Below are 26,295 nucleotides of genomic sequence, written 5' to 3'. Positions count from 1 at the left end.
TGCTGTGCAGTAGGAAAACTGTGTGACATATGTGAACTTGTTACTTTTGTTAATCAAGTTTTTAATTGCTCCAAAGCTATGCCGCATAACAGTATTTAGAGAATAAATGCCTTTGCCCCTTTACTGTTGTAACATCCTCCAGAGTTGATGACCACTCACACATTTCTGCGCTTGTAGTTTGTCTGCCAGATGCACTGACCAATTGTGGGTAGAGGTTTGCACCTCTCTCTTTTCTTCATTTCCCTCCCTCCCGGCAAAATCTTTTCTCAAGGTCCCACACTTGAGATTAGGTGATAAATTCTGGCTTCCTGGTTGAGAATCGGAACTGTTCTCATCCTAGCTAATCCAGTGTTCCACTGATGGAGTGCTGACCTGTCGGAAGTGCCGATGAGAAGTTGTGAGTTGTGGGCCGCCCCGACCTGTGTGAGAACACCGTAGGTCGGGGCTATAAATAGCGCTGGAGCGCCGGGCCTTGGATCATCGTGGGCGAAGGTGCGGCGAATGAGGGTACAGGGCCCAGAAGGGCCGAAGGCCCAGGGGCAGCACGGGCCAGCCCGCACTGCGATATGTGTGCGCACTAGATCTCCAGTTGTCCTGGTTCAACCCTAAGGCCTAGCTCTGGCGAGCCCATGTGGTGGCTAATGTGCAATGGTCACCATGTTTAAAAAAAAAAATCCACGCACAGGCATCTTCCATCCCCTCAATTGGAGTTCAGGACTGGAACATCGGGTCCTTCATTGAAACATCTGTGAACTCTTGTGGAAGCAAGTCATCCTCGTTCAAGGGACCGCCTATGATGATAAAATCGAAGCCTTGTCTGCTCTCGTTGTAGTCCATCCTGTTGGTTGTCGCACTTATCTAATGAGGCTCAAAGAATCACAGAACGAAAGATTTTTCTTAACATTACAACAGGGACTACCCTTCAAAAGTACTTAACGGGCTGTGAGGTGCTTTGGGACAACCTGGGGTCATGAAAGGTGCTATATAAAGACAAGTTCTTTCTGTAACTTTTGGGTCATCTTCACGTTGATCTATTAGTCCCTGCTCTGGAAATGCTGAGCAGATGTCAGGTGCTTCCTTGCAAGAATGGAAATTTGGGAGGAAGTCCGAGAAACATCCTAGAAGAATGCCCTGTTGTCTCCCTTAGTATGGGGTTCAAGACTGGTCTGAGGAGACTCAGGAAGAGAGAAAGGGAGAATTAAAAAAAAAATACAGGTCTTTGCAACCATCTTGGCACTTGTCATGGAAATGGAAACCAATCCTAAATGCAGTTAGAAGTTCATGGGAGCTTTCCCCCCTTTACTGTTGCAACCTCCTCTGGAGTTGATGATCAGTTTTATGTGTTTGATGTTTTATGTGTGAACTAGATTGTTCTGTTACAGATATGAAACAATCTGCTACCTTAATGCATTATTGTTACACTGGTGACGGCTTTAGTTTTGAACAACTATAGTGCAGCATCAGAATGTAGCAGACTCTGGAGTATTTGTTATGACATAGGTACCCTTCTGAGACACCAGTCATGAGCAACATGTCGATAGGTGGTTTATTTGTGACTCTTTATAGGTCTTTGGTGTGAAAGTTTCTGAAGATAGTTGCTTAACAGAAGAACGTAATCTACTTCAGGACAAATTTGAGACCCGCAACTGAAATGCAAACTTGTAGTTTTATACTGTGTGCTGTTGATGGTAAACCACATTTTAAAACATTAAACTGTGAAATTACACGTCGTCCTTTCTGTATTTTCTGTATTGCTACAAACATTATAAGATTTTCTAAAATGTACCTTCAGTAGCTGTAAAGATTGGTGTCATTTTTCCTAATTACTCTTCTATTGGTGTCTGGTGTCTACAATCACCTCAGCAGGACATTTGAAGTCTAGGATGGTTGAAGGTGATCTTGGTCTTTTTACATGCGGTAATTACTTTGTTCCTATGAAACTAGCAAAATTATTTAAATTCAAACTCCACAAATGATTAAATAATATAATCTAATTTTAAAGTTGTAAAATGATGATGCACATCTCAACTGGCTGTGACGACACCCCCTCCACCCTTACTTCCCCTGCCCCTGATCGGGAGGGAAGCTGTTCAAGGTACAGATGCATTTGCCAATGACCAGTCCATGCTGGAAAATGAAGCCAGGGGAGAGCAAAAGGCAATGTGTACTGTAGGTGTGAGCTACAGATGGTGCAGTTTTGCCAGATAATTTTTAACAACTAATCCTGAAAATAAATTTTGTACTAACTACTAAGCACAGTTTAATAAGTTAACTTTCCTAGCTGCTGTTTCAATAGTAAAATGGTCTGCCCTACACCACCTAGGTGCCTTTACTTAGCACCTTAGCTAATCTCAGAAATGTCCCAGTGCACTGCATGTGTACAATGAGTTTCTTCAAGTTGCAGTCGCTGTTGTTTTGTGGATAATTGTGCATGTTTTACAATAAGGTCTCGCATACAGTAATGAGATGAATGACCAGTTAATCGATCTTGTTGGTGTTGGTTGAAGGATGACTATTGGCCAGGATACCAGGGGAACTCCTTACTCCTCAACGAATAGTGTCATAGGACCATTTAGCATCTGAACCACGAACAGCCAGATGGGGCCTTGGTATACTGTCTTATCTGAATTTAGGAAAATGCTTTCATTTAAGTGTTTTAAGGAAGTCTGGAAAGTTATTGAGCCGGCCAGAGTTAACATCCAAAGATAAGTTTTGAGGTTTAAAATAATATAACAAATTTATTTTAAGATGTCTTTTTGTTCTGGGTCCCCTTTTGATTATTTGTAGATGTGGAACAACATAGGATTACACAGGATATACGGCACAGAAACAGGCCATTCGGACCAACCAGTCCTTGCCAGCGTTTATGCTCCACTCAAGCCTCCTCCCGTCTTTCTTCATCTAAATCTATCCGCATAACCCTCTCTTCCCTTCCCCCACATATGCTTGTCTAGCCTTCCATTAAATGCATCTATACTATTCACTTCAACCACTCCCTGTAGTAGTGAGTTCCACATTCTCACCACTCTTTGGGTAAAGAAGTTTCTTCTGAATTCCCTATTGGGTTTCTTGGTAACTATCTTATATTGATAGTCTCTAGTTATGCTGTTCCCCATAAGTGGAAACATTCTCTTTGTATCCACTCTATCAAAACTTTTCATAATTTTAAAGACCTCTATTAGGTCACCCCTCAGCCTTTTTTCAAGAGAAAAGAGACCCAGTCTGTTCATCATTTCCTGATATATGTTCCCTCGCATTTCTGGTATCATATTTATAAATCTTCTCTGTACCCTCTCCAGTGCTTCTATATCCTTTTTATAATATGGCGACCAGAACTGTACTCTAAGTGTGGTCTAGCAAAGGTTCAATACAGGTTTAGCATAACTTCCAGACTTTTCAATGCTATCCTTCTAGAAATAAACCCGTGTTTAGTTCGCTTTTTTTATGACCTCTCTAACCTGTGTCGCAACTTAATGATTTGTGTATTTGTATTCCGAGATCCCTTTGTTCCTCTACCTCACCGAGACTCGCACCCTCTAAGTAATAAGTGACCTCCGTATTCTTCCTACCAAAATGTAATACCTCACATTTATCTGTGTTGAACTTCATTTGCCAATTATATACCCATTCTGCAAGTTTATTAATGTTCTCCTGTAACTTGTTGCAGCCCTCCTCAATATTGACTATCTCTTTCCCCCCCCCCCCCCCCCCCTTTTGGTGTCATCCGCAAATTTAGTAATTGTGTTTTTGATTCTAATGTCTAAATCATTAATATAAATTATGAACAACAGTATTCCTAGCATTGATCCTTGTGGAACACCACTACCCACCTTCTGCCACTGTAAATAGCTATATTACCCCTACTCTCTGTTTTCTGTCTTGAAGCCAGCTAGCTAGCCATTCTGCCCTGACTCTGCATTCTTTGAGCTTGTTCATCAGTCTAGTATGGGGTACATTATCGAAGGCCTTTTGAAAATCTCGATAAATTATACCATCGCACTACCATTGTCTACTCTCTCTGTTACTTCTTCAAAATATTCCATGAGTTTGGTCAAGCAAGGCTTTCCCTTTTGAAATCCACGCTAACTATTCATTATTATATTTTTGGTTTCTAGGTGTTCTTCTATTTTCTCCTTTAGTAGGGATTCCATTATATTTCCTACCACCGATGTTAAGCTGACTGGTCTATAATTCCCTGGACATGTTCTATCCCCCTTCTTAAATATAGGTATTACGTTAGCTATCTGCCAGTCCTCTGGCACTACACCTTTTTCTAACAAATTATTAAATATATGCAGTATTGCCTCTGCTATCGCTTCCCTCGATTCTTTTAAAATGCGTGGATGCAGTCCAGCTGGACCAGGGGTTTATCCTATTTGAGTTTGATTTAGTTTATTTACTATATTCCTTTTTATTTTAAATGCACTTGTCTCATTACTAATCTCATCATCCAATGTCATGTCCACCTGTTCTAATTCCCTGGTAAATACTGAAACAAAATAATGATTTAATATTTCTGCCATCTCTCTATCGTTACCTGTGGTATTATCCTGTCTATCCTTTAATGGCCCTATTCCCATCCAACTATCCATTTTTTTATTGATGAGCCTGTAAAATGTTTTACTATTTTGTTTTATGTCCCTTGATTATTTAATTTCAGAGTTCCTCTTTGCGTTCCTAATAGTTTTTTTGTGTTCTCTCCTGATATCTTCGTATTCTCCTTTATCATGCACTCCCCTGCAGTCTATGTACTTAATGTATGCCTCTTTCCTTACCCTCAATTGTTCCCTTATGACTTTATTCATCCATGAAGTCTCATTAGTGTTTAGTTTGTTCTTTCCTGCGCTCTGTTGAACACCATTTTAAATGTTTCCCATTGCTGTTCTACATCGTTGTTTGCCAGTATTGTTGTCCATTTTATTTTCTCAAATTCTATTCTCAGACCCTCAATCAGCTTTTCTCCAATCTGTTACCTTAATTTTTGTCATGCTGTATTGCCATCAGGGCCCTGACAAGAAATGGCTGAGGGGTGAAGACACCTTATTCCTAAATTAAGCTTCCCTGCCTGACTATACCTTCCACCACTTGCTCCGCCCACAGTGGCAGTGTGGTTCCCATCACCAAATCACACCTTGGTCTATCCCCCTCCTCCTTTGAGCATCTCACATTATTCCACCCATCTTGCCTCTCATTTAAAATCCTTGTTGTTTACCATCCACTCAAGTACCATAAAAATGTTTTCAGCAAGGTATCTTCACTGCTTTCCTCCCTCGACTTCTGCACCGAGCGACTTTTCATCCTTGGTGATTTCAACCTCCATCTCAATTCATTGTGTTCTCTTCTCTGAGTTCACTAACCTCCTTTCTTCCCTTAATCTCTCCCTCCATGTAAACACTCCAACTCATATTCACTGCCGGCCCCCTGACCTTGCTATCTCTCGTGGCCTCGTTACACCCATCGTGTCAAACACAGTTAAGGCCATCTCTGACTACTTCCTTTTATCACTCTCCACCCACATCGACCTCCCCGTCCCAACCGTACTTCCTGCTGTGACCGCCTCTGGAAAAAAAATTCTCTCCCAACTAACAACTGCACTTACAAAATCCCAACTGTCCAGCCTTTGGCCCTCCATTCACCACAACATGTCTGCAGCTATCGACCTGTTCCACAACAACCTCACCACTACCTTTGACGTCCTAGTCCCTATTAAAACATTACTTTGTCTCACCTTGGCTGTTGCCCCTGGTGCAGCCTTCATCTCCGCTCGCTTAAGTCCAAGGGATGCAGACTTCAATGCATATGGTAGACAACTGGTTTAGCCATTCACCAGATCTAGCTGGACCACATAAAGCAGCATCGGGTCCTGCTCTCGTCTGGCAAAACTGCTCACTATTCCAGGATCATTCTGGAATGCAAAGATAACCGTGGCTTCTTTTCACTACTGCAAGCCATCTTCTTAAACTCCTCTGCTCTGTCTCCTTTCCCTCACCTCCAACAAGTGTGAAGAGCGCATGGACTTTTGTCTCTAAGATTGAGACCATCCGATCATCTGCCTCTGCGAATTCCCTTTCTTCCCCTAGCTCACCGGGCCAAATTTCCTCTAAGGTTTCTTCCCTACCCTAGTCTTGAACTCAATCCTTTCTCCAGTTTCTCTCTGATCTACCCCCGTGCTCGCCTTGAGCTCATCTTGTTCTTGAGACCCACTTCCTGCTCCCTCGACCCTATTCTCACTAAACTGCTGATCACCCAATTTCCATTTCTGGCTCTCACGTTGGCTGATATTGTTAATGGTTCTCTCTCCTCCACATCTGTGGTCATCCTACTCCTGCTCCGAATTGTTAATGTTCTTATGTTCTCTCTCTTGGTCAGTTTGTCTTTCTCTGTCGTTCTCTCTGTCTCTCTCTCTCTCTGTCTCTTTATAATACTATTATATATAATAAGCCAGATCTAGTATTTTACTTAATTTTTAGAATCGTATAACATGTTTGTAAGCCCGGATTGGTGCGATATTAGACTTCCCAAAGGTGTAAGTTGACAATTCACAACCCAATCTGAGTTCTGCAGTTTTTCCAAATCTTATTTTTAAGCACGTCGGGAAACAACATTTTAGTTGAAGCACACAACATTTTTTTGTCTTTTTCAAATTATAGATTTGCTGAATTTTCATACTCAATATGATGGTTGTCAGTCCTGCAGAATTAAACAATTCTCCACTTCTAACACCCAGGGTAAACATTTAGCCCTCCCAAATCAGCTACAGCACAGAATAAATGCAGATTAGAGCTCCCTTTACACTTAAACAGTGGGTATATTTTTTCTCTGTTTGCTCTTGGAACAAAATGTTAGTACCTGCTTTATACTCATGCTGACTTTCCCGCTGAAATTAGTGAACAGAGAAAAATAATATCCGAATGTATGTTAACTTCCTAAATCAACCTACTGCGTCAGTGTGAATCACCACACCAGCCAGTTTTACCGCCTATTTAATGTTGATCAGCGCTGAATCGCATGTATTTTGTGCTGTTGACCAACACATAGTAACAAGTAAGCCAACCTTCCCAGAGTCATTCTTTGTAGGACTCTTGCAAGCAGTAGAAAAGGGGGTTTCGGTCTGATTTGAATTATAACCCAAGTCCGAGAGGTACACGAATAGTGTGCTAATCCACTCTGCCATTTATATTACCAGCTGAGTGGCTCTATCCTGAAAGTCCAGTGGGCAGGGAGAGGAGGCACCACCTTCACAAAGTTTTTCTGTACAATCGCACCGAGCCAGCAGGATCCTCATAATTCTGTGCAGAAGCAGCCTTTTCCCACAGTGGACAGCCACCCAGTTATGGAGAATTTGCAAAGCTTTTATACAGCAAGACTCAATAGATTTAAAGGCGAGTGAGGATGTTGCTGTGTCTCAGATTAGTGAGCTATGAAGAAAGGTTTATAGTCTCTTCATACTGAGGATAGCCTATCATCTGTCATTGGGAAAATGCTGGAGTAGCAGGACATGTAGAAAATCATAATGCAGTCAAGTAGAGTCAGCATGGTTTTATGAAAGGGAAATCATGTTTGACAAATTTGCTGGAGTTCTTTGATGATGTAACGAGCAAGGGGAACCAGTAGATGTTGTGTATTTGGATTTCCATAAAATATTTGATAAGGTGTCACACAAAAGGTTACTGCACAAGATAAGAGTTCATGGGATTGCGGGTAATATATTAGATGGATAGAGGATTGGCTAACTAACAGAAAACAGAGTTGGGATAAATGGGTCATTTTCAGGTTGACAAACTGTAATCAGTGGGGTGCCACAAGGATCACTGCTGGGGCCTCAACTCTTTACAAGTTATGTTAATGACTTGGATGAACGGACCGAGTGTAATGTAGCCAAGTTTGCTGATGTTACAAATAGCCTGCTCCTGCTCCTATTTCTTATGTTCTTAAGGATTGGTTCCGATAATGAGTACTGCTTTCATCAACTCTGGAACGAAATTACTTGATGCACTTGCCCTCGGAGGCCGCAAAGCCCTTGGAATGGTTTTTTCACTTGCTACGTCCATGGCTTTGAAACAATTGTGCTTGCTGAATCCACCCACAGTATAAACAAATGCGGTGCATCAAAAAGGCACAAGTACTGAAAATACTGTAATACAAAAGATGTGTTAGAGCTAAATCTGTGCTCATTGGAAGAAAAGGAAATGGGAGAAGATTAAGTTACTGTTTGTCTGTATGTAATCATGGTAGGTAGCTGGATGGGAGAGGTATTTTGTTTGAAACTGAGAGAACAGGTTAGGAGTCATCATTGTGAGCTAAGGAAACCAGAAGCAGATGTAGCTTGTGGCATAACCTCTTCAGAGTTGTTAACATCATGGAACGGATTGTAGCTTAACACACTGATTGAAATTGTCCGGGTTGTTGCAAACACTTCAAATCAGCCAAATTGGCAGGCTGGATGAGACTCAGCCTTTGATTAAAGTTGTCCTCCCAACGCACTTTACAGAGAGCTCTGACTTTTGCTTTAATACGATTTTAAGTTGCTTTCAGGATGTATATTATCGTGATGATCTCCTGACCTTTGAGATTTGTGCAAGATGTGCTAAGATTGTGCTGCTTTCTCATGGGTATGAATAGCTTTTAAAATAAAAATCCATCACTTGTCTGCTAACCCAGTTGAAGTGAGCTTGATGCAGTGCCAGAAAAAAGATTTGATATCCCATATGAAGCAGTAAGCAGCCCCCTTTACGGTCAGCTGTTTTGGGAACACAAGATCTATCAGGCCTCTATTGAGCTGAAAGTAGTTGGAAAATATCAAATTATTAGCAGATGTAAACTGCAGACGGGCACAATATTAACGCTAAATGTTTTGGTTAAACTTGTCAGGGATGACGGAATTAGATGAGTTCACCATGGAGAGGGTCATGGAAGAACTGGAGCGTCGATGTTATGACAACATGAACCACGCCATTGAGACAGAAGAAGGTCTAGGAATTGAATACGATGAAGACGTGGTGTGTGACGTGTGTCAGTCTCCAGATGGTGAGGATGGCAATGAGATGGTTTTCTGTGACAAGTGCAACATCTGCGTTCATCAGGTAAGATGGATTGCATTCTTACATGATGCATTTATGTTACTGGATTGGTAAATTCATTCAATTAGAAGATGAACCTGTGACAATAACTGTTAAGTATTGTGCTCCTTTTATCATGCCAAGCAAGAAAGGAATTGCTCTGTGTACAAAACTGAGGTAGAAGATCAGCCATGATCTTATTGAATAGTGGAGCAGGCTCAAAGTGCCGAATGGCCTCGCTCTGTTCCTCTTATGGTCTTATAAAGAATATCTAAGTTATCCCCAACAGATTAATTTTTGAATAGTTCACACCCCTCGTCTGTTGCCAAGTTTTGCCCTTGTATCCCTGTAGTTTGCCCACCTGAAGTTGACTACTAGGGTTTGGTTATCTACCCTTGCGATTTCCCAAATAAAATTGAAAGTTACTAGCACCTAATAGTTCAGCTTCAGCCTGTCTGGCCCATTCAAGTGTCGAACAGAGCTGTCTGTCTTGGCCTCCCCAACTCACTGAGCCAGGAAGCAGTCACTTCGGCATTCCCAGTTTATGTTGGGTGGTTTATCTTAAAACTATTAGTTATTCTAGAATGAGGCAGCTCCACATGGTAGTCACTTAGTGTAACCTTTAGCAGTAATTAGACGCCAGTAATGATTATTTACTGCTATGTCACAATAACCGCATTGCTCACATCTGCTCATGCTGTCTTACTGACAGTAGCACAAGTTGGAATGTTTGTTGGGAGGCTATATATATATGTGCGTGTGCGCGCGCGCGCTTCTATTGAATTAAAAAAAAATTAGAGCAGCTATTTTCAGAGCTGAAGAACAATGTGTTCATTTTATTTGAAGCTTTCAAAACAGATTACGGAGAGAGATCAAATGAGGGTTAGTAGATGATGATCAGAACTGTGTTTTGCTCTTTTAACATAATGTACTGCTCAACCAAGGGAATTAGATTCATTCTCCTGTGATTTAATATAAAGTTGCGAACTGAATTGGGAATAATGTTACAGGCTTATAAATGCATGTCATTTGCACTCAGAGCGACTGACAGATGTAGGCTCGAGTGGAGCATAAACGTTGTGAAATATATAGCTGATTGGTGTGCTCGAGTCATCATTTTAAATAAGAGATCTGAACTTCTTACCAAATCTGTCATTTCCTGTGTGCGTTCAGTATATCTTTGTGTATTTATTACAGGCTTGTTATGGAATTCTGAAGGTCCCGGAAGGCAGCTGGTTGTGTCGGACTTGTGCACTTGGTGTCCAACCCAAATGTTTGCTTTGCCCCAAGAAAGGTGGAGCTATGAAGCCCACCCGCAGTGGAACAAAGTGGGTTCATGTTAGTTGTGCTTTATGGATCCCCGAGGTAAGGCACGAAGCATTTTATTGTGTTGTCCTATGGGCTGGGAATTAGGTTGATGGTTTTTTGAGGCGGTATTGTCAGGTGGTGGATAAATTTAGCACCAGGAAATGGTTTGCGTTGGAAGGCAAAAAATTCAGCAGCTGCGCACTGACAGTGGAGTGGAGCGTTACGGGAAGTGTTCCACACTTACCTTAGGGCGTTGGGCCGGGTGAGCAACTGAATATCCGTTGCTGAAGTGCCCCAAGACAGGTCTCCCTGCAAAAAAAATCAGAACAAAAAACATTCTCTATATATTACTCACCCCAAATAAACTTAAATCGCAAAAGAGAAAAGAAAACAATCTCACTTACCTCATGCTTCCTTCGCACACTGCCACCGGGACAGCTCTGTAAGCCAGCTTTCTCTGGCGGTGTCACTGGGGGCGGGGGGGTGGAAATGCTATGGGTTCAGCGCAAAACAAATTATGAAAGTGGGTCGATACTGGGGGCGTTGTACACCGGAGCTACACTCCCGGGCAACACTCCTCAGCGCTGCCGGTACCGGCTCACTGAAATTGCCGAGCGACGCGAATGCCGGCACTCTCAGCTGCCAACCCTTTACCGCCCCTGTTCCGACTCTCGCCAGGGGCGATATCCCACCAAATTTCCAGCCCTATGTTGGTAGTCTCTCTTTTTTTTAAAAAGCATAAGTTTGTGCTCTGATGATAAAGCAGTTAAAATGAACATATTTAAAGTTATGGCTTTGATATAAAAATATTACCGTTGCAAGGACCAGGAGATTTAAAAAGTAAGTAGTTAAATAGTTTTTATTATGTGAAGACTTCTTGAAATGTGTTGGATGTTGGCACATTCACCATTAAAAGTTCAATTTGACTGAGAACACTAAAAATAATACAAGAAAGGGCATTTTATTTTTCATGGTAAACTTCAATTTTAATTAAAGGTATGATGGCTCTTCATGTTTGGTTGTTTCAGAAAATACCAATCACTGATGTCTGAAAGGAAGTGAATTAGTTACCTATATAATCTACCTCTGAATCTATACATGTTTTGGTCCAGAATTCCTCAGATCATCCAAACATTCATGAAGGTGTTCAATAAAGCTAAATCCTAATAGCATAGAATAGTGCACTGGAGCAACCAATATGCAACGTAGTGAAGGCGTTAGGCTGCAGTTTAGTTTGAAAAGTGTCCCTTTTAGTGAAATCCAGATTTCATGCAGCTTTTAGAAAAGTTAATGACGGAAGGAGAAATGGATGCCAGCCTTTGAGAATAAGCCACAGTGGGAAGGGCTGTGGTACAATTGGAGGGCTAGTCACCCAGTAACCATATCCACTTCTTTGCCCCTGGCTATAGAACATCATTGCTAGGGCCTGGGAGCTGGTCTTATGTACCCAATAAAGTAGGATTTAAGTAGAGAGACTCCGAAGAGGGGAAGAAGAGAAAAGAACAAGGACCTGCCAGATATGTTCTCTCAAATCTAGCAATCCTCCATTCCTTCTCCTTGTGGTGATTGGGCTCCTGCGTTCACCACAACTTGTAATTCAGACTTCTGTGGCTCACACAGCGAAACTTGTGACTATATGGAATCAAGTCGTTATAACGTAATTATATTAGTATGGCATGGTCCAATTAGATTGTTGATCAGAAGCTATTGAGACCATTCGTGATTTTAGAGGTCGGTGAACTTGGAATATCAATCCCCACAGGAACTTGAATCCACAGTTACTCAGTGAATTATCTGCAGTGTCCATGTGTTGCACATTAGTGTACTCTCAGTGGGACAAATACTGTCAACGCTTTCTAGTAAGGAGGAAGTATTTGCAAGTGTCTATGATGAATGTAAATAGTAAAGATGCTGCACATATGGGGGCTGAAATTGCCCCTTTCTACTGGGCCTCTGGCCGCCTTAAAGCGGCGTCACAGATCGGTGCGGAATGGCCGGCGAGTCTCCGCGGAGAGGCCACCATTTTGAAAATTGCACTTGCTCCGGTTTGGAGCGGTGTAGGGGACCGCTTCGCCCGATTCCCGCCACGGCCTGCACACGTCGCCCTTTACTGACCGGCGGGGATGCCGTCCCAAAATTGCCCTTTCCCGGAATTGTCCTGTGGAAACGGCCCTGCCACCGGTTGGGCCCCCGGCAGCTTTTGCTGTCGGTACCCTTTCTGTGGCTTGGCAGCACAGCAGCCCTTAAAGGGGAGGTGGCTGCAGAGTTCGCAGCAGCCCTCCCCTTTAACTGAAAGGGAGAGATGTTGTGATGTGCCAGCGCGATGACATCATCAGCGCAGCGCTGATGCCCTGCAGTGTCGGTCACTCCCCCACCCACCCCCCACTTCCGCCCCCATGATGAGGCCACTTTCGCACCGCTCCAAAAAAACAACCCCGAAGTGCTGAGTTTTTACGGAATGGCCGTCCCATACATTAGGTTGGGCAGAACACTTCGTTTGGGGCGGTGGCCAATTTCGGCCCCATAGTATCTTCAGTATGTGCAGGAGTAATTATGTTTAGTCTAAAGCTATTTTATCTACTCTTGTGTTCTTTTCTTCTATGCACCAGTCCCCAGGCAAGAGAATTGCAGGCAGCATGTGCCCAGTGTCTGTGTTGGTGCTGCTGGGTAACCAATTGATGCTTGTGTGCCTCTTAATGCTTTTTTTTAGTGCAATACTTACTGTGTTGCTGTTTTTAAATATAAAAGCAGTTTCTTTTTCTAAAATAAATGTTTGCACATATGCTCCAATATATGCAAAATGCTTCTTTCTGGTGAAAAGACAAGCCTTAGTAGAAGCAAGAACTTGCCTTTAAAACCACTAACCAGAAGAATGGCGGGAGCCATCTTGTTTGGCTATCATGGACTCGGCAATATATTTAGGCCATTCATGATGTGTAATTCCAACCGGATTATATTCAAAATTATAGTCACAAGCTATCTTCTGGAGATTTGGCATTAGATTTGGAACTCTATTATAAACATATATAAATATATATATATATATAAAGCTCCCTTTGTTTTGCTGCCCAATAAAGCAGTGATGATGTTGAGATAAAGCCAATGTATCCTACGCCTGTGTATTCACTGTATTGCACTTGTTGTGATCCTTACCTGCGACATTTAAAGAAATAGAATCATTCTGGTTAAATTAACAAAGATTTTGCTTTTTTAATTTAGGTTAGCATAGGCTGCCCAGAAAAGATGGAGCCCATAACAAAGGTCTCGCATGTCCCTGCCAGCAGATGGGCGTTAGTGTGCAGCCTATGTACTGAGAAGACTGGAGCCTGCATACAGGTTTGAACAAAAATCACACACTTGTTTTTCAAGTAACTGTCACAGCGAATAATTTTGGTGTATGAATTAATTTGAGGAAAAAAGTTACTGCATTGAGGCCTGAGATAAGCAGAAATAATTAAGCTGTGGAAGACTGAATTAATCGGCAGTAAAGTAAGGGAATAGTTGACTAAAATCCAGAATAAGTGTTTTATACACGTTTTATTAAACCGATTCACATTGTCCAATTACTTGTGGTTAAATTATCTTCATTAAAAACAAATTAAATATGTTAGAATGAATATTGGCTGATGCCATCTTGTTGTGTGCTTGTTGATTAACGCTAAACTAATTAATTAAATTAAATAATAGGAAAACAGGAGATGTGTTGCTGCTGCAATATGTGGGAGTTCCTGGACGTTTTGGTCCAGGGCAACTTCATCTGCGGTAAATGTCTACGGCTCGACGAACTTTGGCTCCAAGTTGAGGAGCTGGAATCCGTGCTACAGACATTGCGAGACATTAGGGAGGGAGAAAATTACCTGGACCTTTTGCTCCAGGAGGCAGCCACACCCTCTAGAATAAATACTTTAGAATTGACGCGTGGTCAGGGACAGGACCACGAGACAATGAGTGGTAGAGGCCATCACACCCAAACTCAATCTTGTCGTTGCCTGACATTCACATGTGTATTTCCAGCATTGGATAGCGATTTAGAGGGAAACTGGCCTAAACCAAAGTACTGAAGCAAGTTGTATGTAGTGCCCATACCATATGGCTGCTCTAGCTGAGATCGGCTAATTCTGTGCAGACTAGGGATTGAACTTGGGACCTTCCTGGGCTGAATGGTTGAGCTGTTAAGGGAGCCCAGAACAAATACTTTTTCATGGCGTGTTGTGTTAGTGTCAGCATCTAGTGAGCAAAGTACAGATGTCCAAATTGATGTGTACAATTCAACATATCTATATAGAATATACATGGAATTACATGGAATATACAACACAGAAACAGGCCATTTAGCCCAACCAATCCATGCCGGCATTTATGTTCCACTCAAGCCTCCTCCCGTGTTTCCTCATCTAAATCTTATCAGCATGACTCTCTTCCCTTCTCCCTTGTATGCTTATCTAGCCTCCACTTAAATGCATCTATACTATTTGCCTCAACTACTCCTTGTGGTAACGAGTTCCACATTCTGACCACTCTCTGGGTAAATAAGTTTCTTCTGAATTCCCTATTGAATTTCTTGGTGACTATCTTATATTGACGGCCTCTAGTTTTACTTTTCCCCACAAGTGGAAGCACTCCCTCTATGTCTACTCTATCAAAACCTTTCATAATTTTAAAGACCTCTATTAGGTCACCCCTCAGCCTCTCTTTTCAAGAGAAAACAGACCCAGCCTGCTCATCCTTTCTGGATAGATATAACTTCACAGTCCTAGTATCATCCTTGTAAATCTTTTGTGCACCCTTTCCAGTGCCTCTATCCTTTTTATACTCGGGCGACCAGAACTGTACAAAGTACTCAAAGTGTGGTCTAATCAAAGTTCAATACAAGTTTAGCGTAACTTGTCTACTTTTCAATTCTATCCCTCTAGAAATAGACCCTAGTGCTTGGTTTGCTTTTGTTACGGTCTTATATCAGTAAGTAACCTTTTAGCCTTGTTGCAAACTAAGTTTATCTAGGGGTTAAGTCATGGCAGGAGAGCTCGGACACGTGTTATGCTCCTCCTGTACTATGTGGGAAGTCAGGGACGCTTCCGGTGTCCCTGACGACTACATGTGCGGGAAATGTATCCGGCTGCAGCTCCTGACGGACCGCATTGCGGCACTGGAGCTGTGGGTGGATTCACTCTGGAGCATGCACGATGCTGAGAATGACGTGAATAGCACGTTTAGTGAGTTGGTCTAACCGCAGGAAAAGGATACACAGACAGATAGTAAATGGGTGACCAACAGGAAGAGCAGTGCAAGGAAGGTAGTGCAATGGGTCCCCTGCGGTCATCCCCCTGCAAAACAGATACACCGCTTTGGGTACTGTTGGGGGGGATGACTTACCAGGGGAGGGCAGCAGCAGCCAAGTTCATGGCACCGTGAATGGCTCTGCTGCACAGGAGGGCAGGAAAAAGAGTGGGAGAGCTATAGTGATAGGGGATTCAATTGTAAGGGGAATAGATAGACGTTTCTGCGGCTGCAACCAAGAGTCCAGGATGGTATGTTGCCTCCCTGGTGCAAGGGTCAAGGGTGTCTCGGAGCCGGTACAGGGCATTCTGAAAAGGGAGGGTGAACAGCCAGTTGTCGTGGTGCATAAAGGTACCAACGATATAGGTAAAAAATGGGATGAGGTCCTACAAGACGAACTTAGGGAGCTAGGAGCTAAATTTTAAAAGTAGGACCTCAAAAGTAGTAATCTCAAGATTGCTACCAGTGCCACGTGCTAGTCAGAGTAGGAATCGCAGGATAGCTCAGATGAATACGTGGCTTGAGTAGTGGTGCAGCAGGGAGGGATTCAAATTCCTGGGACATTGGAACCGGTTCTGGGGGAGGTGGAACCAGTACAAACTGGACGGTCTGCACTTGAGCAAGACCGGAACCAATGTCCTAGGGGGAGTGTTTGCCAGTGCTGTTGGGGAGGAGTTAAACTAATATGGCAGGGGAATGGGAACCTATGCAGGGAGACAGAGGGAAGTAGAATGGGGGCAGAAGCAAAAGATAGAAAGAAGAAAAGTAAAAGTGGAGGGCAGAGAAACCTAAGGCAAAAAGGGCCACATTACAGCAAAATTCTAAAGGGGCAAAGTGTGTTAGAAAGACAAGCCTGAAGGCTCTGTGCCTCAATGCGAGGAGTATTCGGAATAAGGTGGACTTACTAACTGCGCAGATAGCAGTTAATGGGTATGATGTAATTGGCATCACGGAGACATGGCTCCAGGGTGACCAAGGCTGGGAACTCAACATCCAGGGGTATTCAACATTTAGGAAGGATAGACAGAAAGGAAAAGGAGGCGGGGTGGCATTGCTGGTTAAAGAGGAAATTAATGCAATAGTAAAAGGAATTGGTATGGGTGGAGCTGCGGAATACCAAGGGGCAGAAAACGCTAGTGGGAGTTGTGTACAGACCACCAAACAGTAGTAGTAAGGTTGGGGACAGCATCAAACAAGAAATTAGGGATGCATGCAATAAAGGTACAGCAGTTATCATGGGTGACTTTAATCTACGTATTGATTGGGCTAACCAAACTGACAGCAATGCGGTGGAGGAGGATTTCCTGGAGTGTATTAGGGATGGTTTTCTAGACCAATATGTCGAGGAACCAACCAGGGAGCTGGCCATCCTAGACTGGGTGATGTGTAATGAGAAAGGACTAATTTGCAATCTTGTGCGACACCCTTTGGGGGAAGAGTGACCGTAACACAGTAGCATTCTTTATTTGAATGGAGAGTGAGTTAATTCAGAAACTAGGGTCCTGAACTTAAGGAAAGGTAACTTCGATGGTTTGAGGCGTGAATTGGCTGGAATAGACTGGCAAATGATACTTAAAGGGTTGACGGTGGATTGGCAATGGCAAACATTTAAAGATCACATAAATGAACTTCAGCAATTGTACATCCCTGTCTGGAGTAAAAATAAAATGGGGAAGGTGGCTCAACCGTGGCTAATGAGGGAAATTAAGGATAGTGTTAAATGCATATAAATTGGCCAGAAAAAGCAGCAAACCTGAGGACTGGGAGAAATTTAGAATTCAGCAGAGAAGGACAAAGGGTTTAATTAAGAGGGGGAAAATAGAGTATGAGAAGAAGCTTGCCGGGAACACAAAAACTGACTGCAAAAGCTTCTATAGATATGTGAAGAGAGAAAGATTAGTGAAGACAAACGTAGGTCCCTTGCAGTCAGATTCAGGTGAATTTATAATGGGGAACAAAGAAATGGCAGACCAATTGAACAAATACTTTGGTTCTGTCTTCACAAAGGAAGACACAAATAACCTTCCAGAAGTACGAGGGGACTGAGGGTCGAATGAGAAGGAGGAATTGAAGGATATCCTAATTAGGTGGGAAATTGTGTTCGATAAATTGATGGGATTGAATGCCGATAAATCCCTGGGGCCTGATAGTCTGCATCCCAGAATACTTAAGGAAGTGGCCCGAGAAATAGTGGATGCATTGGTGATCATTTTCTAACAGTCTATCGACTCGGGATCAGTTCCTATGGACTGGAGGGTAGCTAATGTAACACCACTTTTTAAAAAGGGAGCGAGAGAGAAAGCGGGTAATTATAGAAAGGTTAGCCTGACATCAGTGGGGAGGGAAAATGTTGGAATCAATTTTTAAGGATGAAATAGCAGCGCATTTGGAAAGCAGTGACAGGATCGGTCCGAGTCAGCATGGATTTATGAAGGGGAAATCATGCTTGACAAATCTTCTGGATGTAACTAGTAGAGTGGACAAGGGAGAACCAGTGGATGTGGTGTATTTGGACTTTCAAAAGGCTTTTGACAAGGTCCCACACAAGAGATTGGTGTGCAAGATCAAAGCACATGGTATTGGGGGTAATATACTGACGTGGATAGAGAACTGGTTGACAGACAGGAAGCAGTGCGTCGGGATAAACGGGTCCTTTTCAGAATGGCAGGCAGTGACAAGTGGAGTGCCGCAGGGCTCAGTGCTGGGACCCCAGCTCTTTACAATATACATTAATGATTTGGATGAAGGAATTGAGTGTAATATCTCCAAGTTTGCAGATGACACTAAACTGGGTGGCGGTGTGAGCTGTGAGGGGGACGCTAAGAGGCTGTAGGGTGACTTAGACATGTTAGGTGAGTGGGAAAATGCATGGCAGATGCATTATAATGTGGATAAATGTGAGGTTATCCACTTTGGGGGCAAAAACGCAAAGACAGAATATTATCTGAATGGTGGCAGATTAGGAAAAGGGGGGGTGCAACGAGACCTGGGTGTCATGGTTCATCAGTCATTGAAAGTTGGCATACAGGTGCAGCAGGTGGTAAAGAAGGCAAATAGTATGTTGGCCTTCATAGTTAGGGGATTTGAGTATAGGAGCAGGGAGGTCTTACTGCAATTTTACAGGGCCTTGGTGAGGCCTCACCTGGAATATTGTGTTCAGTTTTGGTCTCCTAATCTGAGGAAGGACGTTCTTGCTATTGAGGGAGTGCAGCGAAGGTTCCCGGGATGGCTGGACTGACCTATGAGGAGAGACTGGGTCAACTGAGCCTTTATACATTGGAGTTTAGAAGGATGAGAGGGGATCTCATAGAAACATACAAGATTCTGATGGGACGGGACAGTTTAGATGCGGGTAGATTGTTCCCGATGTTGGGGAAGTCCAGAACCAAGGGACATAGTCTTAGGATAAGGGGTAGGCCATTTAGGACTGAGATGAGGAGAAACTTCTTCACTCAGAGAGTTGTTAACCTGTGTAATTCCCTGCCGCAGAGAGTTGTTGATGCCAGTTCATTGGATATATTCAAGAGGGAGTTAGATATGGCCCTTACAGTTAAGGGGATCAAGGGGTATGGAGAGAAAGCAGGAAAGGGGTACTGAAGGAATGTTCAGCCATGAACTCATTGAATGGCGGTGCAGGCTAGAAGGGCTGAATGGCCTACTCCTGCATCTATGTTTCTATGTTGCCTATCCCTCTCAATTTGGTGTTGTCTGCAAAAAAAAAAATTATGTTTTTGATTCCAAAGTCCAAATTGTTAATATAAATTGTGAATAACAGTGGACCCTTGTGGGATCCCACTTTCCACCTTCTGCCACTCTGAATGGCTACCCTTTACCCCTACTGTCTGCTTTCTGTCTTGCAGCCAGCTCGCTATCCATTCTGCTACTTGTCCCTGACTCTACATGCTCTGACCTCATTATGTGGTACCTTTTTGAAGGTCTTTTGGAAATTTAGATATATTACATCTATTAAAGGGTGATTTGATCAAAGTTTTCAAGATATTAGGGGGAACAGATCGGGTAAGTAGAGAGAAACTATTTCTGCTGGTTGGAGAGTCTAGGACTAGGGGTTATAGTCTCAAAATTAGAGCCAGACCTTTCAAGAGTGAAATTAGAAAGCACTTTTACACACAAAGGGTGGTAAAAGTTTGGATCTATCTTCCGCAGAAAGCAATTGATGGTAGATCGATTTTTAATTTTAAATCTGAGATTGATAGAGTTTTGTTAACTAAAGGTATTAAGTGATGTGGAGAAAAGGATATGGAGTAAGTTCGTCGATCACCCACGATCTCATTGAATGGCGATACAGGCTCGAGGGGCTAAATGTTCCTATCTACTGCATTACCCTTGTCTACTTTCTGTTAAAAGTCTTCAGCGAATTCAGAGGTGGGCCAAGCAAGACTTTCCCTTTTGAAATCCACATTTGAATATTCATTATTGTATTTTTGCTTTCTAGATGCTTTTCTATTTTCTCCTTTAGTCGGGATTCCGTTATTTTTCCTACTTCTGATAAGCTGATTAGTCTATAGTTCCCTGCACATGTTTTATCTCCCTCCTTTTTCTAACAAATTATTAATTATATGTAATAGTGCGTCTGCTATCTGTTCCATAGATTCTTTTAAAATGTGTGGATGCAGTCTGTCCTGACTAGGGGTTTTATCCTTTTTTCGTTTAATTTATTTAAGATTTCTCATTTTTATTTTAAATGTGGTTACATCATTTCTAGTCTCATTTTCAGATGGCATGTTCATTTGATCCATCTCCCTGGTAAATACTGAAGGAAAATATTTCGCTATTGCTGTCTGTGATTATATCCTGACTGTCCCTTCGTGGCCCTATTCCCATCCCAACTTTCCTTTTTTTATTGATGTGCCTGTAGAATAATTTACTATTTTGTTTTATGTTCGTTGATAATTTAATGTCATTGTTCCTCTTTGCCTTCCTATTTTTTTTACTCCTCTCCTAGTTTCTTTGTACTCTCCCTTGTCGTGTGTATGCCTCTGTTCTTGCCTTCAATTTTTCCCTTGACTCTTTATTCATCCATTCAGTTTGTTCTTGGTTTTTAGTGGAATATATTTTCCTGGACTCTGTTGAACATTAAGAACATAAGAAATAGGAACAGGAGTAGGCCATGCGGCTCCCTCAAGCCTGCTCCGCCATTCAATAAAATCATCACTGATCTGATCATGGACTCAGCTCCACTTCCCCGCCCGCTCCCCATAATCCCTTATTCCCTTATCGTTTAAGAAACTGTCTATTTCTGTCTTAAATTTATTCAATGTCCCAACTTCCACAGTTCTCTGAGGCAGCGAATTCCACAGATTTACAACCCTCTGAGAAGAAATTTCTCCTCATCTCTGTTTTAAATGGGCGGCCCCTTATTCTAAGATCATGCCCTCTAATTCTCCCCCCATCAGTGGAAACATCCTCTCTGCATCCATCTTGTCCAGCCCCCTCATAATCTTATACGTTTCGATAAGATCACCTCTCATTCTTCTGAATTCAAATGAGTAGAGGCCCAACCTACTCAACCTTTCCTCATAAGTCAACCCCCTCATCCCTGGAATCAACCTAGTGAACCTTCTCTGAACTGCCTCCAAACCAAGTATATCCTTTCGTAAATATAGAAACCAAATTGCTTTAAATGTTTCCCACTGCTGTTCTACATCATTGTTTGCCATTTTATTTTCCCAAGTTCTATTCTCAACCCTTCAAAATCAACCTTTCTCCAATCTATTACCTTGGTGTTTGTCATGCTTATGTCCTTCTCAGTTATCCTCAAACCGTATTATATTATGGTCACCGTTGCCTAGATGTCCTTCTACTTTTACTTCTCTTATCTGCTCTGGTTCATTTTCCATTACCCGTAGCAAATCTATATCAGAGTAGGAAATAGAGGATCAATAGGATTCTATAGGAAGGGGGTACTGAAGTTTCATGTTCAGCCATGAACTCATTGAATGGCGGTGCAGGCTAGAAGGGCTGAATGGCCTCCTCCTGCACCTATTTTCTATGTTTCTAATAGATAAATCAGAAGTTGAGAACACAGGTCAAGACCTTTTGATCAAACTGCTAGCCTCCATTCCTCAGTACAGTGCACTATTGATTGGAGTCAATTATTACTGTTCAGTCACATTTTAAGTCACCATTTTGTTTGGCCTTTTGCCCTTAAATGGAAATACGTTTTGTGATTTACGACTTGTATTGGCACCACAGCTGTATACACAAGATTATCTTAATTAACAACCCAGCCAAAACAGTGGCCAAAGGTTGACTCTGGCCATTTTTTGTACAGTCCTGGTTTGCGACACCATGCAGCTAGAGGATGAATATGGCTCAGATTTGGAATTCAAAGCAATAAAATGCTCCTTTTGATTTGCTCCCCAATGAAACAATGTTGATACAAATGTTGATGGGATAAAGCCAATGTATCCTGCGCCTGGGTATCTGTTGTTCCTAAGTTGGCTTCTAGACACTTCCCGTATGGGTTGGTTATAAGAATTTTTATGCTGCTATTGAAAACTTAGCTCTTCAAATACTTTACAGTCCAAATACTCAGAGATAATAACTTAAAAATGTGACAAGTGCTTTGATTTAGGTTAGATGTATTATTATCTTGGCTACTTATGCTTGGGTCAGTGCTGGAAAAAAAAGTTAGTGTCTGGGGAATTAATGCACATTAACTGCTGCATAGCAATACAATTCAAAAGTGGATAGCTCTGCACAGATCTTTTTTAGGGAGTTTCTTAAAATTTAGAGAGAGGGATGAAAGTCTTCTCTGTCTGCTTTGAGGGTACTATGCAAAGCGAGTTTAGCCAGTTTCAGCCGGTTCCAAGTAGACAAAGACCAACAACATAGAACTGTCCCTAATTCAACATGAGTTGCCAATCTCGCTCTGAGAGACCACCGGTAGAATGTTGTGGCAGCTGGAAAAAAATGTCTCACTGGTACAGTGGTGGGGTGTTCTTCTGAGGTTGGAGCTGAGGCACATTGGGGCAGATTAGAGGGAGCTTTCATTTGCATTTGACTCTACTCACTTGGGAGTGTTTGATGCTGACACCGACCGGGTGCCTCAAATGGAAAGAGGTCCCACCTCTAGCACTAACATTCTTCACCTTGAGCACAATTTAATAATAACTTTTATTTATATAGTGCCTTTAATGTAGCAAAACGTCCCAAGGCGCTTCACAGCAGTGTTACAAGACAAAACAAATAAATTTGACACCAAGCCACAAAAGAAGAAATTAAGGCAGGTGACCAAAAACTTGGTTAAAGCGGTAGGTTTTAAGGAGCGTTGTAAAGGAGGAAAGAGAGGCGGAGAAGTTTAGGGAGGGAGTTTCAGAGCTTAGAATTTGAAAAATATAGAGGGAGGGGACTGTATTTAAATCTTTCAATACTTTTTTGAGTAAAGAATATTAAATAAGCACAAGAAGATTTTTGGATGGCTGTGTTAGTTTATCTTGTGAGTAGCTGAACTGTACAGACCAGGAAGCTCATAGGTTTGATCCTGGTCTTTGGTGTTGGCTGTTCTCGGCTGGTGTGGCTATAGGACAGTACAATTGGCCTCAGTGCCCCTTGTCTGGAGTGGGGTAAATCGGACAGTTCCCGCTTCTTATCGTTATCGAACAATCCTTGCTGGAGTGCAGATGTATGAAAATCAGGTGAGGGCAGGGTGAGAATTCAGCTTGTCTGTAACAGCTCCCCCCCCACACACACAATTGAAAAGCCAGTCGGCACTCATTGCCTAGGCTCACTGGGTAGCATGGCTACTTGGATGAAGCGTTGTAGGACTGTAGTCCAGTCCCGTGCTTGTGGAAACGCACTGTGTCAACATTATCAAAAGAAGAGGAGGGGAGTGGAGACAGCTGTTGGGGGCGGAAAGGCTGATGGTAAAAATGTTCTTAAAATAAAAAAATGAAGGAAGTAAATGTTTGAAGCTTGTGGACTACAAAAAGAAACCTACTTGGGGAGGGCGGGGTTGGGGGGCGGGGGGGCAGTAGTTAGGTAGCGTTTTAGCTGAGGGATTGAACACAGTTCTGCACATCACTTCTATTGTATAAGAATTGCCAACAAATGATAACACCGTCCATTGCAGTTGTATTTTTAACGTGGAAAATGTAGGAGGGAGCATTTAAGTATTAAAAACAAGGGGCAAACTGCTATATGTAAATTTACCAGCATAGATAGCAGTTTCAGCATACATAGCAGTCTGAGGATGTGAATAAGTTGGCCCGTTATTTTTTGGTGGGAGGGGGGGACAAGGGAAAGAGAGAATCATTGGCCTTCTCCTAGGCTGAATCAGCCCATTGTGCCTGTGCCAGCTCTTTGAAAAAGCTAGCCAATTAGTCCCACTCCCCTCCCTGCTCTTGCCCATAGCCCTGCAAATTTTTCTCCTTCAAGTACTTATCCAATTCCATTTAGAAAGTTACTATTGAATCTGCTTCCAACACCCTTTTAGGCAGTGCATTCTATCATAACTTACTGCATATTATTTCCTTATCTCCCCTCTGCTTTTACCAATTATCTTAAATCTGAGACCTCCAGTTGCCGATCCACTTGCCAGTGGAAACAGTTTATCTTTATTTACTCTTATTAAAACCCCTCATTATTTTGAACACTTCTTTTAAATCTCCCTTTAACCATTTGTTCTGTAAGGAGAACAATCCCAACTTCTCTAGTCTCCGCATATCTGAAGTCCCTCGTCCCATGTAACATTCTCCTCTGCACCCTCTCCAAGGTCTTTACATCCTTCCTAAAGTGTGGTGCCCAGAATTGGACTTAATATTCCAGCTGAGGCCAAACCTGTGATTTATAAAGGTTCAGCATAACTTGCTCGTATTGCACTCAAAACCTCTATTTATAAAGCCAAAGTAGATAAGTCACCAAGGCCGGATGCTGAGGGAAGTTATAGTGGAAATAGCGGAGGTAGTGGCCATAATCTTCCAATCCTCCTTGGATACAGGGCTAATGCCAGAGGACTGGAGAATTGCAAATGTTACATCCTTGTTCCACAAAGGGTGTAAGGATAAACCCAGCAACTACAGGCCAGTCAGTTTAACCTCGGTAGTGGGGAAGCTTTTGGAAATGATAATCAGGGACAAAATTAACAGTCACTTGGACAAGTATGGATTAATTAAGGAAAGCCAGCAGGGATTTGTTAAAGGCAAATCGTGTTTAACTAACTTGATGAGTATTTTGATGAGGTAACAGTGAGGGTTTATGAGGGCAGTGTGCTTGATGTGGTGTACATGGACTTCCAAAAGGTGTTTGATAAAGTACTACATAATAGGCTTGGCAGCAAAGTTGAAGCCCATAGAATAAAAAGGACAGTGACAGTGAAATTGGCTAAGTGACAGAAAATAGAGAGTAGTGATGAACGGTTGTTTATCGGACTGGAGAAAGTAGTGTTCCCTGAGGGTCGGTACTAGGGCAACTGCTTTACTTGATATATATTAATGACTTAGACTTGGGTGTACAGGGTATTATTTCAAAATTTGTAGATGCCACAACATTTGAAGTATAGTGAACAGCGAGGGGGATAGTGATAGACTTCAAGAAGACATAGATAAGCTGGTGGAATGGGCTGACACGTGGCAGATGAAATTTAATGCAGAAAAGTGCGAAGTGATAAATTTTAGTAGGAGAAACAAGGAGAGGCAATATAAACTAATGAGTAAAATTCTAAAGGGGGTGCAGGAACAGAGAGAACTGGGGTTTTATGTGCACAAATCATTGAAGGTGGCAGGGCAGATTGAGAAAGCGGTTAAAAAATCATACAGGATCCTCGGTTTCATAAATAGAGGCATGGAGAACAAAAGTAAGGAAGTTATGATGAACCTTTATAAAACACTGGTTCGACCTCAACTAGAGTATTGTGTCCAATTCTGGGCACTGCATTTTAGGAAGGATGTGAAGGTCTTAGAGAGGGTACAGAAAAGATTTACAAGAATGGTTCCAGGGATAAGGGGCTTCAGTTATGTGGATAGACTAGAGAAGCTGGGGTTGTTTTCCTTCGAGCAGAGACGATTGAGAGGAGATTTGATAGACATGAGTAGATAGAGAGAAACTGTTCCCATTGGTAGAAGGGTCGAGAACCAGGGGACACAGATTTAAGGTGATTGGCAGAAGAACCAAAGGCGACATGAGGAAAAACTTATTTACGCAGCGAGTGGTTATGATCTGGAATTCACTGCCTGAAAGGGTGGTGGAGGCAGATTCAATTGCGGCTTTCAAAAGGGAATTGGATATAAAGGAAATAAATTTGCAGGGAAAGGGTGGGAGAGTAGGAGTAGCTGCAGAGAGCCGGCACAGGTTCGACGGGCCGAATGGCCTCCTTCTGTGCTGTAATGATTCTATCAACTTGTCCTGCCCTCCTTCAAAGATTTCTGTTTGATCTAGCTCCCTAATTTAATTTTTAAATAAATTGCATACGCAAAATGACTGTTTCCAGCAATAAGCATAAGAGTGTTTCAGAGGACAGGAAAAGACGATAGCAGATAATAGCTAATAAGTTTTGATTATGTTGTTATTTGGGGCATGCTTGACCTTTTCCCATAAGAGTGAAAGGCAAATATTTCAAAGGAATAACAAGTGCTGTAGTACTGTCTACGTGACCAGCTGAAATTAACCTTCTATAGTAATTGGGCTTTTATTT

General features: G+C 42.3%; 1 protein-coding gene across 5 annotated transcripts in view; it reads left to right on the top strand.

The window, feature by feature from the left end:
- Positions 1-26,295, top strand: part of LOC139248873 (protein Jade-1-like) — a 162,792-nt gene that overhangs the window by 98,361 nt on the left and 38,136 nt on the right. For all 5 annotated transcript variants that reach the window (XM_070872245.1, XM_070872238.1, XM_070872247.1 and 2 more), the window contains 3 exons: positions 8,872-9,083; positions 10,257-10,424; positions 13,587-13,703. In XM_070872245.1, the coding sequence (XP_070728346.1) occupies positions 8,872-9,083; positions 10,257-10,424; positions 13,587-13,703 (497 nt within the window). The remainder of the gene's footprint in view (positions 1-8,871; positions 9,084-10,256; positions 10,425-13,586; positions 13,704-26,295) is intronic.

The sequence above is a fragment of the Pristiophorus japonicus genome, chromosome 2 (genome assembly GCF_044704955.1).
Source record: "Pristiophorus japonicus isolate sPriJap1 chromosome 2, sPriJap1.hap1, whole genome shotgun sequence".
In the NCBI taxonomy this organism is placed as follows: Eukaryota; Metazoa; Chordata; class Chondrichthyes; family Pristiophoridae; genus Pristiophorus; species Pristiophorus japonicus.
This window is presented reverse-complemented; position numbering and strand designations above follow the sequence as displayed.